Source organism: Equus caballus, chromosome 8, assembly GCF_041296265.1.
Source record: "Equus caballus isolate H_3958 breed thoroughbred chromosome 8, TB-T2T, whole genome shotgun sequence".
Classification (NCBI taxonomy): Eukaryota; Metazoa; Chordata; class Mammalia; order Perissodactyla; family Equidae; genus Equus; species Equus caballus.
Window position 1 is genome coordinate 82646342 of NC_091691.1, and position 18451 is coordinate 82664792.

At 36.5% G+C, this 18451-nt stretch overlaps 1 protein-coding gene across 27 annotated transcripts in view; it reads left to right on the forward strand.

Moving 5' to 3' along the window:
- Positions 1-18451, forward strand: part of WDR7 (WD repeat domain 7) — a 355616-nt gene that overhangs the window by 87929 nt on the left and 249236 nt on the right. For all 27 annotated transcript variants that reach the window (XM_001488090.5, XM_070275718.1, XM_070275720.1 and 24 more), the window contains one exon: positions 17379-18148. In XM_001488090.5, coding sequence (XP_001488140.1) covers positions 17379-18148 — 770 coding nt within the window. The remainder of the gene's footprint in view (positions 1-17378; positions 18149-18451) is intronic.

An 18451-nucleotide genomic window follows, 5' to 3' on the forward strand; every position in this document is an offset into this window, starting at 1 on the left:
TGTGAGTACAGTGCCCCCATGGAATGGCTGTTGCTTCATTTTTTGAAAAGCAGTTCAAATGAGTGGTTAAGAGCCCTGGTTCTGGTGACAGGCGTATCTGTTCGAATTACATCTCTGTAACTTGCTGCCTGTGGGTGACCTTGGGCAGGTAACCAGTGGGTTAGGTCACATATCTAATTTAAAGCATATCTTCGTAAAGGAAAAAAGGTTAGTTGATCAGAGAAATGATGTAACATTAAGACTTGGAGAATAAAAGAGAGTGGAGTTAGTAATTAGTGAAGTCATTGGTGATCATTAAGAGAGCTGTTTTGGTAGAGTTGGTTGGATCAGAAATCAGGGTACAGTGAGCTGAGAATGAGTACGAGATGAAGTGGAGGTAGAGTGGGTGGAAGAAGTTTGCTTTTGGAGGAAAAAAGGAGTAGTAGCTTTAGGGCTGCAGGGTTAAGATCAGAGTTTATACTTTGTTTAGGAACTCGCTGAACATTTTTGTTGGTGGAGGAGCTAAGGAGTCGAGCCACGTAAGAGGACGTGGTATTGAGAATAGAATTGGAGAGTTTACCCTTACTAGAAATTGGTTCCTTATAACCAGTAATGATGAAAAGAGGGAGGTGAATATAACCAAGTTATTTTTGGTAGAGGAGGAGAAAAGTAGGCTGTGATATCTGTTAAAAGGAAGGAAGTTGTTATAGTCACTTGAAGATAGAGTCATCTTCTTTTCTTTAATCCCCCATAACACCTAGTGTAAGTAATGTACTGGATTAGGAGTTAGAAGATTCGTAAAATATAAATAAGTAGTAAATCACAGATGGTGTGTAGTGGTATTTGATGAATGCATCAATGAATATGACAAAACAATGGTCTGAGCATATCAGGTTATCTTTTTGACAAGTGTTCTCATAAAGCATTGGCCACAGACACTGGTTCTTGGTAAGGAGATCTTGGGGGATGCCTTGAACCAAAGGGATTTTATTAGTGAAGCTAGAAAGTCTTTACTACCGTGAAATTCACTTCTTAGGCCTACTGTGTGTAATTTTCTGTCCAGCACCTTTACGTCTTGGACATTGTTATACCAATCAGGATCACACTATTTATATTGAAAAATGATGAAGTCAGAGAAACTGAAAAATAACCAGGATGATTTATCTTTTACCTTACATTTCTCTCTCTGTTGTCTAATTAGTCAAAAGCCTGAAAAAATGAACGGGCTGTATTTGCAAAGGTCAGTAGCTTTGTATTCTGTGTAACTAGGTGAGAGAATGGAATTTAGAAGTCAAATATAACCTACTGAGAGCATACTCTGTATTTTTTACTTGCAAAATTTGCTCCGTAAAAAAATTTTAATACTGATTGAATTGACTTTGTGATTCATTGTGAAAAGGGCACTGTAAGGTACAGACAGGGACATGCCAAATGACGTTATGTATGGGATACCAGGCCTTGTCTGGTGAACTGTTCTTGGCTTTAGGAAAATTCTTATGATATGTATGACCTTTGAAGAATCAATTAGACTTGCTTAACATTCTACCCCAAAGCTTTAATGAATATTTTAATAGAAAATATGAATATGTTGATTGTATATTTATTATCTATACCTATGTATAAATTCAATTTTGGGTTCTAAATGGTTATTAGGACAAAAATTTTGTTACACAAATTGTTGTCTAGTTTTAATAAATAAAGTTAAGGAACTTTACCTAAGTTGTCCAGTCTTAAGAAAACAAAGCAGTAAATGTCTCTGACTATAGGAGGAGAATAAACGTTTATTGAGTGCCTATATGATAAGTGATTCCCTTTAATGGAGGATGGTAATTAGAAACCAGATCTGGATGCTATGTACACTCATTACTCCTGGGATGACATTGCATCCAGACCCTCTCAGTAGACAGAACTAGATAATACATGTATGTTTATGTACATACACATACACAAGTACATACATCTTTAAGTCTTTCTCTGTCTTCCTAAATATATTAAATACCGTGAGTTAACACCATAACCTTCATTCTAACCAAACAACACGTTGTTCTAGCCTCCTCTCCTGGCGTATTGTAACTCTCTCCTCCAGCTGTGAGGAAACTCATTCCCAATATTTTCACTGTATTTGTTTGCTTAATTACGTCTTGATGTAAACAATTTCCTGCCTACCTCAAATCTCTTTTTAGGTGTACCAACCAAAAGTTTGCCTCCACAAGGGGAAAGAAGCTTCTTTTTGATTTTTAAAATTTTCTTCTTTCCACCTTCTGCGTCTCCTAAGGTATTATTGTTTGTGTTTATTCACTCCTGTGTTTCTTTCAGTTTAGGTTTCATTGCTAAAGTGATGTTTTCTTTTGTTTCTGATTATTTCTCGAGTTCAGTCATTTCATTTCTGATTTTTCTAATTCTCATTTATGTTGCTCTTTAATGTTGAGTACCATTTTTAAAATGTTCTTTAGCTTGTTTTGATAGCACATTCATTTTGATCTGCTTTTTGAATATTTCTGTTTTTATCTGGTTCTTATTCTCTTTTTACTTGTAATAATTTGACCTCAGTACTCTTTGTTACTCACTTTTTGGTGAAATGATGTTTTCAGGATTTTTGATTGATTAATTTAGATAGCTTTTCTAACTTCATAGAGCTGCTGCTTCTGTTGTTTCATGTGGTTCAAAAATATGGTAGCTTGCTTTCTGAGATCTCCTGGCACCGTTCCTCTCCCTCCTTTTTTTTTTTTTTAATTGCTTGGCCATTTTGATTACATTCCTAGCAGTCTCACCTTCTTAGGGGAGCCCTGATGCATCAGTATGGCACGTGCCCTGGGGCTTTGATGTGGCAGCCCCTCAGACCTTTTGACTGTGGGCCCTTGCATTCACTTGCCATTGAGGTAGGTAAACCCCTCCTAGGTTCAGCTGCTGTTTTCATATCGGCCCATTATGGTCTTCCAATAAATATCTCTTAGCTATTTTAGAGTTTTCTTGTTAGATCTATCAGATACCTCACTGCTTCCCTTTCCTTCTTCCTACAGAGATGCCTGGTACCAGATGTATCTTGTAGCTGTTGGTGGGTTTTCTCATCTGCTTGAATTTTGGGACATGTGGATATACTTTGTTACCTAGTTTTGTTGAAAATGTTCCCAATGGATTTTGGTTATGCTTTCTAGTTATTCTGTCTCTTTTTATATGGAGATTTGGAAAAATCCAATATCTATGCTGCCATTGCTGCCGTGATCTTCCTAGAATTCCTTTGAGTCTCTATATTCTTGATATTAAGTGTAAAATTCAGTGAAATGAATTAGTTAAGGAGAACTTGTCTTAAAATATTCATTTCCTTTATCTTAATTGTAAATTATTTGAACTAGATGAGGCACATCTGTGAATATATATATTTTCTCTATTTTGGACCACAATGGTAAAATACTGTTGTGTTTTTGAATTTGAGAGATGCACACTTTCTGTTTATGTGAGAAGATCCTTAACCTGCTGGTAGGTGACAGATTGTCTGAGTTGGTCCATCTGGGTTGGAATTTTCATCATGTGTTGCCCCACCTACTGCCCATACCCTACAAAGTCACAACAGAGTGCTTAGTGGGAGTGACTTGAAACTCTACAGTGAGCAGTCAGTGACTGTTTTTTTGCCACTACTTCCTCTCTATTCTTGGTCAATTGATACTTAAAAACTTCTAAATTAAAATTTGAGAGTTTAATGTGAGGCTTTTGGCAAAGAGATTCCTTAAAGAATAGTAAGCTTAAAAAATTTTTTTTGGAACCATATATTGAAAGATTTAAAGTAATTGATTAGGCACAGGTAAATGGGTAAGATAATGGGTTCAGTTTCTGAATATACATTATTACATTAGTTTCTATCATAAACACAAGTAAATACAAGGCAGCCCATGAAGTCCAGCTGGCCTGCCTCCCTCTCTTTCTCCATCTTTCCCTCCCTTCCACAATCCATCCATTATATTAATCATTCATACTTCTCATCTCTGTACAAATGGTTCACATTCGTTTAATGTGTTTATTTTTATGTCTTTATTCTGTTGTTCTCTCTTATTCTTCCTTCATATTTCCCTCGCTCTCATATACATAAGAAAGTATACTATATGTAGTTTGTGAGTGCATGTGCTCCTTTCTGTGTGTGACATGTGCACATCATGTGTGGATATTTCATAGAGTTTGGGATGAATGCTTTGAAGATTTCCAACTCAACATTCCAACAATTTTTCTCCAGTTTAAGGGAAATGAGTTTTAGGTTACTATGAATTCAATACTAATTATTCCATTAAAGCATAAAACTAAACTCTCAAAACTACATTTTACTAAATTTTTTGATGATTATATGGTTTTTAGTTCTCTTCCCTTTTTAAGGATCCTTAAATTAGACATGACTGGATTTATTGTGATCTTTGCATAATACCATCATGTAATGACATATACAAGGGAACTCTCCTTCCTGAAACTCCCTGTGGCTCTAGCGCCTTATGGGCTCTGTGCCTTGCACTTGGTAGGTGTTCAGTGGATTTGTGAATGGAATTCATTGTTCATATTAAATATAATTTACTGTATTATTCTGAATCAAGAAAAAGAATTCTTGTTCTGTGATGTTTTAAATTCAGAATAGTTTTGCTTTTCTTTAGAAATACATTAACAAACCACACTGTACCTGAGAAGAAATTTAGATTGTTGTGCAGTGTGTGTGGGATACAGCAAAGAAGGAATTTCCTTTACCATATCACATAATAAATCAAATGGCAGACTGCTGAGAGAATAGGAATGCTGGATACATTAAACCCTATGACCTTCTCAGCAGCCAGATCTTCGAGCCCTTATGTATGATACTTTACATTTAACTCTTATGTGGGAACTTGAAGGTATTGTGAAGTAATTTGATAGAAGTATAAAGATTTGGGGCTAAATATTAATATGTTAGTACTTTGGGTAAGAAATAATTTCTTCTCTTCTAACATGCTTGAAAAATATGCTCTTTATTGGACCATATAAAAGATTTTCAAACTTCTTGACTTTTATAGCCTCTGTTAGAAAATAATTGAATCAGTCTAGTTCAGTAAACATTTATTGACTACTAGGTACTGTGTTAGGCCCTGAAGAGCCAATATGAATAAGACATGATATTTACCCTCAGGAAATATAAACGATAAATGCAATGCAGTGCAGTAAGTGGAGATGGCTGAGAAATATAGAAAGTATTGCAGAAACCTGGCCTAGCTTGAGGCGATCAGGACTGGCTTCGTGGAGGAGGGGACATTAAAGAATGAGTAGAATATAATCAGGTGATGGATGGAGATGGGTGGCAGTGTGTTCTGGGAGGAGTGGATGCGAGATGCAAAGAGAGAAGTAGGGAATACCATGTTGTTCAGTATTGCTGGGGATCAGCTGAGGAGAGACAGGGAGTGGTGGGAAATGGGGCTAGTCCATGTGTACCATGTGAAGGTGCTTAAACTTTATCTTTTACCTCACTGGCTTTCAAACTTCTAACAAAATAGAATTAGAATCCTTTTCTCAAAAAGAATTTTATATGAAAACCAGTATATACAACAGATTTGAGGGAATATAGAGGAGTGTTTAAATTCAAGAATTGTTTGTGAGTGATATTTGGCAGAACCTAATGATTAATTAGGTACAGGCGATGAGGGAGGTTGACTCACAGGTCTTCTGATTGGGTGATTGAGTAGAAGGTGTCTCTATCAAGTGTGATAGCGAATGTAGGAATAGGTTTTGTGGGGGATGATGATGAGTTGCTTTGTATGTGATGGGGGGTGTGGTGGTGATGGATATACAGATTGAGGAATCGCCAACATGCTCCTGATACTTAAAACCATGGAAGTGGATGAGATCATTCAGAGATGGTAAATAGGCTGAAATGGACTCTTGGGAGACCAACCTTAGTGAGAGGAAGAGGAAACGATTTGAAGAAGGAGTGGTGTGAGTATGAGGAGAGCCAGACGAATGTGCTGACTTGCAAACAGAGGGAGTCAAGAGTTTCACGAAGGTAGAGAATGATCAATTGTGTCAAATGCAGTAGATCTTTGAGTGTTAGAAGGATTAAAATGTGTTTGTCAATGAGATCATTAGTATCCTTTTTCAGAACTGTCTCCCCAGGATGTTGGGGGCAGAAGCTTGATTGTAGTGGGTTAAGGAGTGAATGGGAAGTGTGGGAATAGAAATAGCAAGTGTAGGATACTTTTGAAAAGTTTGTATGATAAGGGAAGGAGAAAGAGAATAGAGGGAAATACAGTTTTGAAGACAGGTGAGAATGTTTTTGGATTAAGGGTAAAGAGCCAATAAAGAGAGGGAAGTTCAAGATCAGGATAGGGAGGAGAAAACTGATAAGGCTAGGTTCCACAGGGGATGAGGGAATGGCATATTTCAAGGGCAGAGGGAAGGCAGTTGGCTTTAACCTGGAGGAGGAACACTTTATTTTCTGAAACTGAAGGAAAGAAGGACAGGCTAGGTGGATGGTTATGTATTTCTGTGGATAGTGGATGGTAATTGAAGAGAGAGCATTCCCTAAAGCCTTCACATTTTTCCAAGAAGTTGAAGGTAAGATTGTGGAGAGGAAGGGAGCAAGCACCTGAGTTGAGTAGGAGCCTTGATGAGAGGGGTGGAGAGTGGGGAATGGGAGGGGGAGCTAAGAACAAGTAAAAAGATTGACTGTAAATTTATAGTTGTAACAGGCTGTAATTAACTGTAGAAAAAGGTGTAGGAAAAAATGGAAGGTAAATTTTGTCACTGTTCCAGAATTGCAGTTTTGTAATTCAGAGGTAAACGGGCATTGAGGGTAGTTGTAAAAGATTGATTGATATGATTAACCTCTGGTTTTAGACTCATTAGTGAAGGAATGGGAAGGAGGATGAGGCTGGGAGTCTTTGAAAAGATTGTGGAATCCAGGGACTGAATGCCTCTATGATCGTGGTTCCCAAACTGCTGCAAATTGAAATTACCTGAGGATCTTTAAAAACTACTGATGCCTGGCTCCTACTCAGGGCTTTCTGATTTAATTAGTATGGGTGCAATTGGTGCGTTGGGGGTTTTAAAGTTCCCCAGATGATTCTAATGTGCAGCACTTTGGGAACCACTGCTCTCAGAGGTTGAAGAGTAGGTATGGTGGAAGATCTGGAACTATAGAAGATTGTAGTCAGTGTGGAGATGTTAATGTTAAGATTTTTGAGGTGAGGACACATCCAATGTGCATGGCCATAAGAATGGTTGGCCGAAGTAAAGTGGAACTGAAGTTGACTGGAGTTGAGACAACCAAGGAGTTGTGAGGGTAACTATGGCTCTCAATCTTTGGTGGCACCAAAGACCCTGAAGCTCACTTTCCCAGTATTTCCTACTTTCACTGTAAAAAACACTATGAGAGTGCAGTGCCATTTGAGAGGCTAATTCGGGAATAGGAATTGAGTATACGACTTAACCATAGGACTCATACATGCCTTATTCCTGTTTTTAGAAAATAATAGTTCAAAATATTGTTAATGCAAATAAAAAATTCAAAACAAACTAAGTGATGAAACTAATGGGAACTTATAATTTAAAAGAAAGAATAACAGCGATTGAAAACCAACACTTAAGATGCACTGATATGAAAACATTCCTTTTATGGGAAATTCATATGTTCATATGCACTAGAATCTTGGTACCATTACAGTGCAGTTCATGATAATGTGACATCTAAATAGAATACTGAAAGTCTAGAAAACCGTAGTCATATACTTTCAGTAAATGTAGTACGTGCTATTTGCTGTGCCTGGAATGCCCTGGTCTCTCCCACCGCCTTCACCTGGCTAACTCCTACTCATCTCATGAGCCTTGGTTCTATGACCACTGTCTCTACAAAGCCCCTGTATTTTTCAGATAATGTGCCAAGTCTAGCAGAGTCAGTTGGATCTTCTCTGATCCTCTGGCACTTGGTTTATGTTTCTATCCTGGTACTTATTCTCTTGTACCAATAGAGAAGCAAGGAGTTATATTTATTTACATGTCTATTTCTCTGTATCAGGGTTTCTTAACTTCAGCACTATTGACATTTTGGGCTGGATAATTCTTTGTTCTAGGGGCTGCCCTGTGCATTGTAGTATGTTTAGCAGCATCCCTGGCCTCTACCCACTAGATGTCATTAGCACCCTCTCCCAGTTGTGACCAACAAAGATGTCTCCAGACATTGCAAATGTCACTTGGGGCTGGGGGGAAAATCACCCCTGGCTGAGAACCACTGCTCTATCTCAGACTAAGAGCTCCTCAAAAGACCATTCAGTATTCCTCCTTGTATTTCCAGTGCCCAGCACAAAGTCTTCATTGAATCACTGTGAATGACCCAGTATTTGATGGTTGATTAAAATGGAGTGGATTCACCCTTTACCTCACTACCCTCCTTGCCATCTCTAGAATTTCTGCAGAACTAACGCTGAGAACCTCTTGATATCTAGAATTGAGTGTCAGGCAGATACAGTAGGACGCTGACTTCCTCCTATATCCTAACCATTGACTAGCTATGTGATCTGTGTGACTGACTGACTTAGCTCTTAGCTTCCATTTGTTTTTAGCTTTAAAGTAGGGGTAATAAGGTTGTAATGAAGTTAAATGGACAAATGTTTGAAAACATTTATCACAGTAGGTATTCAGCACACACTAGTTTAGTACTCTTGATTGATTGATTGATTTCATTCATTCAGCACATATTGAGTGCCTACTATAAGCTAGGCCCCAAGCGAGAACATTTGGAGAGTGCATTAATCACATCCACACACAGCAGGCCCTGGCGTTGAGGAGTTCCTGCTCTGATGTGGAAGACAGTGTGCAGTTCATTGTGGTGAGCTTTATACTACTTAAGGTGTGATCCATGTGGGAGAGAGCCCTAAGGAGGTGAACTGACCTGAAGAATTGTTGGGGAGGCTTTTCTGAAGAGAGTCATTTGCGTGGAGGCTTGACATCAGGAAAAAAAGTGGGGAAGAACATCCCAGACAAAAAAAACCGTGTTGTGCAGACGTGGTTGGCGATGGTGAATGAATGCAGTGAGACTGGTGAGATGCCTGCCAAAGCTGGCAGTGATGGGAGAAGAGGGTTAAAAATGGGTTAGAATCTGCTTGAGTGTGGTTATTTCTGCAATTAGAGATTGCTCACGAGTGACCCAGGGTAGATTAGAGTGGTTTTTGTTCTTCCTTTTCATTTTGTTGTTATTCGTCAATTGTCATTATTTGACTTCTTACCAAGTCAGCTGCCCAGAATCTCGTCTTGTCTCCATTCATTCACAAATGTGTTAAGGTTTTTGGAACACCCAGGAGGGTATGTTCTAACAGGAGGGCTTTTTTTCTTTCTTTCTTTTTTTTTTTTTTTTAACAGTTTCTTTCCTTTAGTTGGTTTAGACAGTTTTCACATGCGTCTTTAACATTCATTTGAGATAAACTGAGCTGAGTTTATCTTTTTTTACCAGCAAAAGGAATAATGCTTGTGTTATCTGTTAGCTGTTTACATCTCTCTGAAGTAGGTCGTCTTTTCTTTGTTTGGAGGGTGGAAGACTTGATGCTAGGGGAGTTAACTGGTTCACACAGAAAGGTCTGTCTACCGAGGAGGGGTGCTCTGGCCTCCAGGGCTCCGGGTCTTGTTACTTTGGTAACTTGGCCCTTTGGCAAGAGTTGCAAGTCGATTTCTTTTGTGCTAGTGTTGTGTAAACGTAGTGTATGAATCTTCTAATATATTAATACCATTGGGTATTATTATTATTCAAACATTTTCCAGTAAGACACCCATAGAAACGTCTTTAGAAGATAATTTCTTTATTAAAGACATGATCTAAGTGTTTATATTCAATACTTATAATTAACTTTTGATTCGTTTGCATTTTATTTATGTCATGTGAAATAAATTTTAGTACAGTATCAAACCTTAAAACCCTTCAATGGGTTAAATATCTCTTCTTGGTTTGTGCTTATTGATACACTTGTTAATGAAAACACGTGAAGTAAAATAACATCAACTCCAATGAGTATATTGTCATTCATACCTAATCATAAAATCTATCCTATATAAAATCAAATATTTAGGAGAAGTATATTGTCTAATTCCAGCTTAAGTGGATTCTCTGACAAAGGACTCATCTCACCATTATCCTTACCATCAGTATTAAGTAACAACAATTCGACAGCAGAGGGCACCAAATATCCATTGCAGTCTTAAAGATTTCCTTGATAGTTTTTGCACTTCCCTCTCCATTCTCCCCGCTCTTTCTTCCTTCCTCACTCTCCTCCTTCCCTTTTCCTAAGACTTAAAATCATTAAGATTAAAACCATATTTTTTTTGTAGTAGATGATTGAATTTTCCCTTACCTAATTTTAGAGTATTTTAAAAGTACGTTAAGACATCAGTATATTTTTATTCATTGAACCTTTTGCATTTAACATTATGTATTAGAATTTCAGAGATTCTTTTAGAGATATTTATGCAATAAAATATCCATGATCAGGAATACAATTATTATTTTTTAATATAGATATATTTTTTTCTTCCCCAAAGCCCCAGTGCATAGTTGTATATTCTAGTTGTAAGTCCTTCTAGTTCTTCTATGTGAGCTGCCACCACAGCATGGCTACTGACAGACAAGTGATATGGTTCTGCCCCTGGGAACTGAACCTAGGCCGCCAAAGTGGAGTCTGCTGAACTTTAACCCCTAGGCCATCAGGGCTGGTCCCAAATTATTGTTTTTTATTTATTTTTTCTACCAAAATATTCTTCGGTAATAAACCAGTTCTTTATACTATCCTTAGGAAACTAAAAATTATTAAGAACATGTATTATAAAAATACCTACATAATTATTTTGTAAACTATTATATTAATATTTGTCAAATACATATTTTTTTCTTGTATTCTATTTTATTACTCAGTATTGATATTTATAGAAGCACACATGTATATGTATGTGTGTGAGATATAGAACATTTCCTAGTCTTATTCTTAGTATCCTTGATCTATGGTTTCAAAGTGGATTCAGATTTTTTTGTTAAATAATCCACTCTTCTGCTTTACACTTTAGCATCAAAATCAGCCGATGTTTAATGCTTATTGGCAAAAATCAACTTTATGTTTAGGTAGAAATCCAAACTATTTAATATTATAGTTATAGATTAGACTCAGTGCTCTTTCAGGAAAAATAATAAATTATTTTATGAGGTAACTTTAAAAGTAGTCTTAAACCGGGACATTAAAAAATGATTCAGGAATAAGTATGATTTTAACCATTGAAGTGAATGGTGCAAGAGTAAAATTATTCCCAGTGTTTCAAATTTCTCTAAGTCATTGGATAAAGTGAAATATACTTAAAATATCATTTTAATGTTGGTTTTAGGCAACAAAACTATCAGGTGTTTCAGCAGATGTGGTTTAACCTAGCATATATTCAAATATATGATAATAAATATTATAACAAGGGAACATCAACATTTTCTTCTCCGCAGATTGTAAGTTGTTTTTTTTGTTGCTGGGAGCTGCTTCTTATGGCGTGCATGTGTGCACTTGTGCTTAAAAATACCCATGTTTGAATAAGGATTAAGTTCACGATCATAGTTCTGTCATTTTCCTTGGCTTTTCACTTTAGACACGATTGCAGTGATTGCCACAGGTTCGCTTGTAGTGATGAGCAAGCAATCCAATAATTTTTTCCTCTTGTTGCATTTCTGTAGTATTGTAGGTCAGATTCCTTATTTAATATTTGTAATGGCTAAATCTGTAGTTTCCCCTATACAGAAAATATAAAGTTATAGGCTTAGTACCTACAATGAAGATGTCAAAAATATCTGTTTTACTAGCTTTTTTAGTAAATATGTGTAGGTGTTTTGCATTTACCATTGAGTTTTAGTAGCAAATTTGAGACCATTTCATTTGTATATACCTTATGACTTAGCTTTCCTTATTGTCCCTTTTCAAGTAAGTTCTTAAATTATTGCCTGAAGTACAGAGGCTTTATTTTCTCCCAGGCATCGTGGATATAGTAGGGACTCCACAAATATTTGTTGAATTGAGTTTAATCTTCCTCCATGATAATGTAAAAGTGAGTTTGTGAGCACACATTTCATATGTTCTAATAAAGGTGGCAGAGCAAGCATACTAACATTCCAGTTAAAGAATTTCCAGGATCAGATAGCCTGTATTTGAAATTGTTAAGAATATAAGATGATTTGAGTGAATTAGTCTTCTTTGGATGTGTGTATCTTATGATTAAGCCAGAGACCCTTGCGGTTTGGTAGATGTTTTTATTCCTTTTCCTTTAGCTAATCTTAGCGTAATGCAATAGAATACCAAACGTGTTGGTGATCAAGTCTGCCATCTCTACCCATTTAGCTAAAATCTTACCCTCACAACTTTGCTGGATATCTATATTTTGTTGTAATAAGATGCTGTTTGTTAAGTCAGCAGTATCCATTGTCAGGCATTATGGGGTCATATGCAGGACTTGGTGATATCAGAAGTTATAGTTTGTCTGCAGGACTTGAGGATGGGACATTTTCTCTCCTTTCATTCAGTCTCCCTCTGTTCTTTCTTATCTGTTTTTATTGTTGTTTTATTTATTTTTTTACTCTTTTTTTCTGACTGTGGATTTCTATTAGATACAGTTTTTGTCACAATGACACAATCAGTATCACTGAGAGGTTGTGATAAGAGGAGTCGTACACAATCACATCCAGATATCATGGTACCAGACATTAGATAACCTTTCAGTTGTCCAAGGACATAGGTTGTCTGCTGGCACACCTCCCAGAAAGAGACAGAAACCCTGGGCAGATCTGGGGGTGCTGAAAGGGGCATATATGTGGTTGACTTCAGAGAGAGCTTGAAAGTCAACCTTGTATCCTCACTCTTGTCATCTTTTTTCTTCAAGCCACTCTTGCTGCTTCAGTAATTTCTTTACAAAACATGTTTGATTTTATATTCTTTGGTAGTAATGGTCTCTCTTTCTCCTGAAAGAGTTTTATAGATCTTTACTGGAAAGACAATATTTACTAAAGTACTGTGGTGGGCTCTTTTATCTAATGTTGTTATTACCTATTCCCTCACACCTAATGTCACATTTGTCTACCTGATGTTGATATAAGATGGTATAAAATGATATTTTACCTTTTGCTGTGACATAGCCAACCCTAATGCCTAGCATAATGCCTGGGCCATAGCAACACTTTAGTATGTGGTATCTATCATTATTAATAATGATTTTCATATTAATAATATGTTAGATATAATGTATTATAAATATTTAATTTTATGTATCATTCAGTCAGATTAGTGTCAGTAGCTACAAAGCATTAAGCATAGTGTTTGCATTACACATTCAGTGTTTGAAAAGGCAAATACAAAACACAGTGGTGTGAGAAATAAAAGAGTGTTGTAGACATTCTTCAATCCATCCCATCTTTTACATTCTCAGTACTATTGCATACTTTATATTCCCTCATCTGGATGGCTTCTGTTTTCTCTCAATTCATAGTCATGACTCTGATCTTGCTTCTTTTTAGCCGGCATTGCTGGTGGATAAACATTTATAAAATTAAATTTCATCGTGTTAACTCCTCTCATTAAAGCCTTCAGACAGTAGTTTTCATACTTTACTGCATAAAGTCATCTCGGGTTCTCATTAGGCAGATTCTGGTCAATCCTGAGATGCACTGATTCAGATCTGATATCAGGCCCAGGAACCTGTATTTTAACTAGCACCCCTGATGATTCTGAGAGAAGTGCTGCTTTAGTGGCTTCCGAGCCTGCAAGATAAAGTTTAAAAGCCTTAGTGTGGACCTCTGTGCTCCCAATGAAACATCCCTTGCTTTCTTCATCTTAGTCACCTGTGGTTTCATCAACATCCATCCTGTGATGTTTCCTGCCTTTATCCTTTTTCACATCTTTGTGCCTTTTCATTGCTCATGTTACCCCTTCAGTGAGGATCTCTCTGGTCACCCAAGGTGGAGTTGGTAATTTCTCCATTGTGTCCCTTTATCATACCTTCCAATCTCCCTTTATTTGTAGCACTATTTATATTACATTGTAATAATGTCTTTATAGGTCATTATCTGTTAGTTTTGAGCTCCATGTCTAGAAAACCATCTTATTTATCTTCATTTCCCCGGTGTCTTGCACAAATATAGGTTAATGTAGAATGAATGAATTAAATACAAGAATCAAATTCAGAAAGTCTTGATTTTCTTTTTACTTCATATTTTTTGTAGTGTAAATTTATCATAAGTAACACATTAGGTTCTTAAGCTATAGTACAGAAACAATATTTATTTTCTACCTTCCTTTAAGCATCGCTCATTCAATTCAGAGCAGAGGTTTATATAAAGGAGGCAGAATTAGTGATAATTCTGGAAATAGTTTTTGGAAGAGCAGACACTTGAGATGCTTTTTGAAAGATGGGTAGAAGTATGAGTTGAGTGGCAGTGGGGAGAATGAGAAAGGAGCATCATCCTGGCATAAGCAATGCAAAGGTACAAATGCCTGAAACTGCGTGTTCTGGAAGGTACAAGTGGTTTAGTTTGGTTGCAGTAGAAGATAAAGGGAATGTAGTTAGAGATGAAATTGGAGAAGTAGGCAACAAGATATTTTGGAGGATGTTTTGTACTTTGTCAAGAAGTCTTTGCTTTGCAAAGTTTTTATCCTTGGGTTATAAAATGCCATTGAAGCCTCTTAAGCCAGAAAGAAACATAGTCATATGGGAGGAGGGTTGAGACAGAAGAGAGACCAGTTAAGGGGATTTGCTGTAATTTTACAATAGAAGAGTTAGTAATTTAAAATAATTTTATAAAGATTTTTATAAGTCTTTCTTCACTCTTCCAGGTGCTGTGCTAGGCTTAGGGTTAAATAGGATGAGTAAGATGTAGTTAGTTCTCACAGAGTACAGGAAAGTGTAAATACATAAACTAATTGTATAAATATAACCAAGACAGACAAATTTGTCGTGTATCGTAGATACAAAATGTTATGGGAGCTAGATTCATTGTAGACTGACTTCCCTTGGGAGAATTAGGGTCTTGATGGAAAAGAAGGTATTGGAGTAGAACAAAGAAGAGTATTTTGGGCAAAGGAATAAATAAGAGGATTGATGGATGAGAGACCATGGTTATGGTACTAGAGCCTGTGTTAGAGCTGGGAAAGTATTTGCTGTCAGACCGTGTGGGCCTTGAATGTTGTGCTGAAAGATTTTGCATTTTATCCTAGAACTTTATTTTCTAATTATGAAAATAGTATATATTGATTATGTACAATTTGAGAAATATATAGAAATATGAAGAAAATGAAAATCCTATATAATTCCATCATAAAATGTAGTTACTGTTTACATTTTCATGTATTTCTTTTCAGTGTTTCTCCCCATGCTCAATTATATACTTAAGCATTAAGTAAATGAAATCAGAACCATACCGTGTGTGTTTGGCAATGCATGTGTGTAATTTTGTCTCACTTAAAATTGGAACATGGGCATTTTGCCATGTGATGAAACGTGCCCAGAAAGTGTGTTTTGTAATGATTGCAGTATTTATTCTATTGTGTGGCTATGTTTAAATTATTTACCTATTTCCTTACTGTTAGATTATTTAGGTTTTCAGTTTTAAATAATGGATACTGTTTCACTCAACATCTTCGTACATAAATCCTTGTGTGTATTTCTGACTGTTAAGGATGGGGTTCTAGACATAAATGTACTGAATCAAACAATCTCAAGGGCTCACAATGTATTTTACCAAATTACTCTTCCAAAAGGCTGCTATTGAAATTTATGTGTGCAGCATGTGAGTTTGACTTTCATTTTGCTTCTGGCCAAGTATTTTGAGTGTTTACTGTTTGTTAATTTTATAAATGGTGTCTTGTGGTTATTTTAGCTGTTATTTCCGTGAGTTTGAGCAGGTTTTTCTCCATATTTATTGACCATTAATGTTTCTTTTTCTGTGGATTGTCTGTGATCTTTATGGTATTTTTCCCTTTTCTTTGGGCATTAGTATTTTTCTCATTGATTTTAAGAAATATTTATATAGATTGTAAGTCTTCATCAGTCCTGTTTCTGGCACATTTTATTCCTATTTCTTAGTTGCCGTTTAATATTTTCTTAGTAATAAATTTTAAATTTAAGTATGTTTCGAAAGTCCTCTCTCACCTTGAGATCAGATATATTCACCTATATTTTGATGTAGTTTTTAATAATTTTGTATTTTGTATTTCTCTTCATAACCCATGATAATGGCAATTTTTTTGGCAGAAGAGTGACGTGATTAGATTTTTGCTTCAGAGAGCAGTCTCGTGGCTCTGTGGAGGTGACACTGGAGTGAGGAGAGACTAGGGGCACACAGAGACCTGGTTAGAGGAGAGAAGATAAGGTCTAGATGTGTAGATGGTAGTGGTGGGGATAGAATGGAAGAGGACAGATTCTCCCCTGATGGTTAGAGCAGGTTTAGTGGGAGGGTGGAGATTGGGGCATATTAAATATGAGGTACTGTGGGACATCCAATACAAGTTGTAAATACAGGATTGAAACTCCTTCAGGAGGCTGGTCTGGCTGATGATGGAAATTAGGGAGCCACCTACATATAGATGATAGTTCTAATGTTGAAGGAAGAGTGAGTTGTCAAGGCAACCGACTGAAAGGGTGGGTCAGAATTAGAAGAGTCACCAGGAAGGTGTTCTCTTGGAAGCTGGGAGAGGTGGCTTTTTATTTTTATTTATACTTTCTCTCTCTCTCTCAGCAAAAATAACAATGTCAGATACTGCAAAGAGATTAAGGAGGAGAGGGACTGAAAAGTTTCCATTGGGTTAGTCTACTACTTTCCATAAATTTGGCTGAAAGGGGCAGTAGGAGGAGAGAGAAAGAGAAGAGGGGGCATAGTCAAAGGTAACACTATTTTTAGAATCTAAATAGACTTGAACATGTTCTCTGTTGAGGGAAAAGAATCTGTGAACAGGGAGAGATGGAAGGTAAAATAGAAAAAGGAGGGATTTGATGATGCAGCAACTTAAAAGGATGAGTAACTGTGATAAACGGATTATTTTTTCAGGTGGGATGGTAGTTCATTCTCAGAGATAGAATTTGCATATAAGTTATTGAAACAACTTTTAATCTGTTCTGTGAGTAAAAAGATTCCCTGCTTCAATATAATAAACTGTTATTTCCTTGTTTTTAAAAAGTAATCAACAATTTCAGTTATTTCAGCATAAAGATCTTTTAATTGTTTAAGTTCATATCTTTTACATGCTGCTGATTGACAGAGTTAGTGTGTTACTTACAATGGTATAGGTACCTAAAAAGACAGGTTAATAAGCATTTAAATTCCTTTGACTATTTATTGTTTGTTAATGAATGTGTGAAATTAAACACTTTTAATTATAACCATCTTTTAAAAATATTTATTGCAGGGAAATTTACCTAAATATTCTCATAACTCCCTGATGGTTCAAGCAATAAAGACAAACCTAACAGACCCGGACATACATGTGCTTTTCTTTGATGTGGAAGCGTTGATTATTCAACTCCTGACTGAAGAAGCCTCTAGGCCGAATACTGCGCTTATTTCCCCAGAGAATTTGCAAAAAGCATCTGGCAGTTCAGACAAAGGAGGCTCTTTTCTAACTGGAAAGAGAGCAGCAGTTCTCTTCCAACAAGTGAAAGAAACTATCAAAGAGAACATAAAGGAACATCTCCTTGATGATGAAGAGGAGGATGAGGAGATAATGAGGCAAAGAAGGGAAGAAAGTGATCCTGAATATCGGGCCAGCAAATCTAAGCCATTGACCCTATTAGAATATAATTTAACTATGGACACTGCAAAATTATTCATGTCCTGCCTTCATGCCTGGGGTTTGAATGAAGTTCTGGATGAAGTTTGTCTTGATCGCCTTGGAATGCTCAAACCCCATTGCACAGTATCATTTGGTCTCTTATCCAGAGGAGGTCATATGTCACTGATGCTTCCTGGTTATAATCAGGCTGCTTGTAAACTGTCACACGGGAAAGCAGAAGTAGGAAGGAAGCTGCCAGCAACTGAGGGAGTAGGAAAAGGAACTTATGGAGTGTCCCGAGCCGTCACCACACAACATCTTCTGTCCGTCATATCTTTGGCAAATACCTTAATGAGTATGACCAATGCAACTTTTATTGGTGATCATATGAAGAAGGGCCCTACCAGGTGTGACAATGATAGTTTGATTTTATTCTTATGTTTGAAAAAAAAAAAACCTGTTTTACTTTTGTCACTTTATTACTTTTTTTGGCTCTACACACTTTAGCATTTTTGTATCATTTCAGTGTTTCCCCTTTAAATTTTAGAACATAATATGCATGATTTAAAACATGATACAAATATACGGTTTTATCCATAGTCAGACATGCTCACTAGCTATTTTTAAAAAAAAATTGGAATGAGGGACTAGGTTACAATTCAGCTTTAATAAATGAATTATAGACTAGCTCTTCAGTAAATATCATCTTA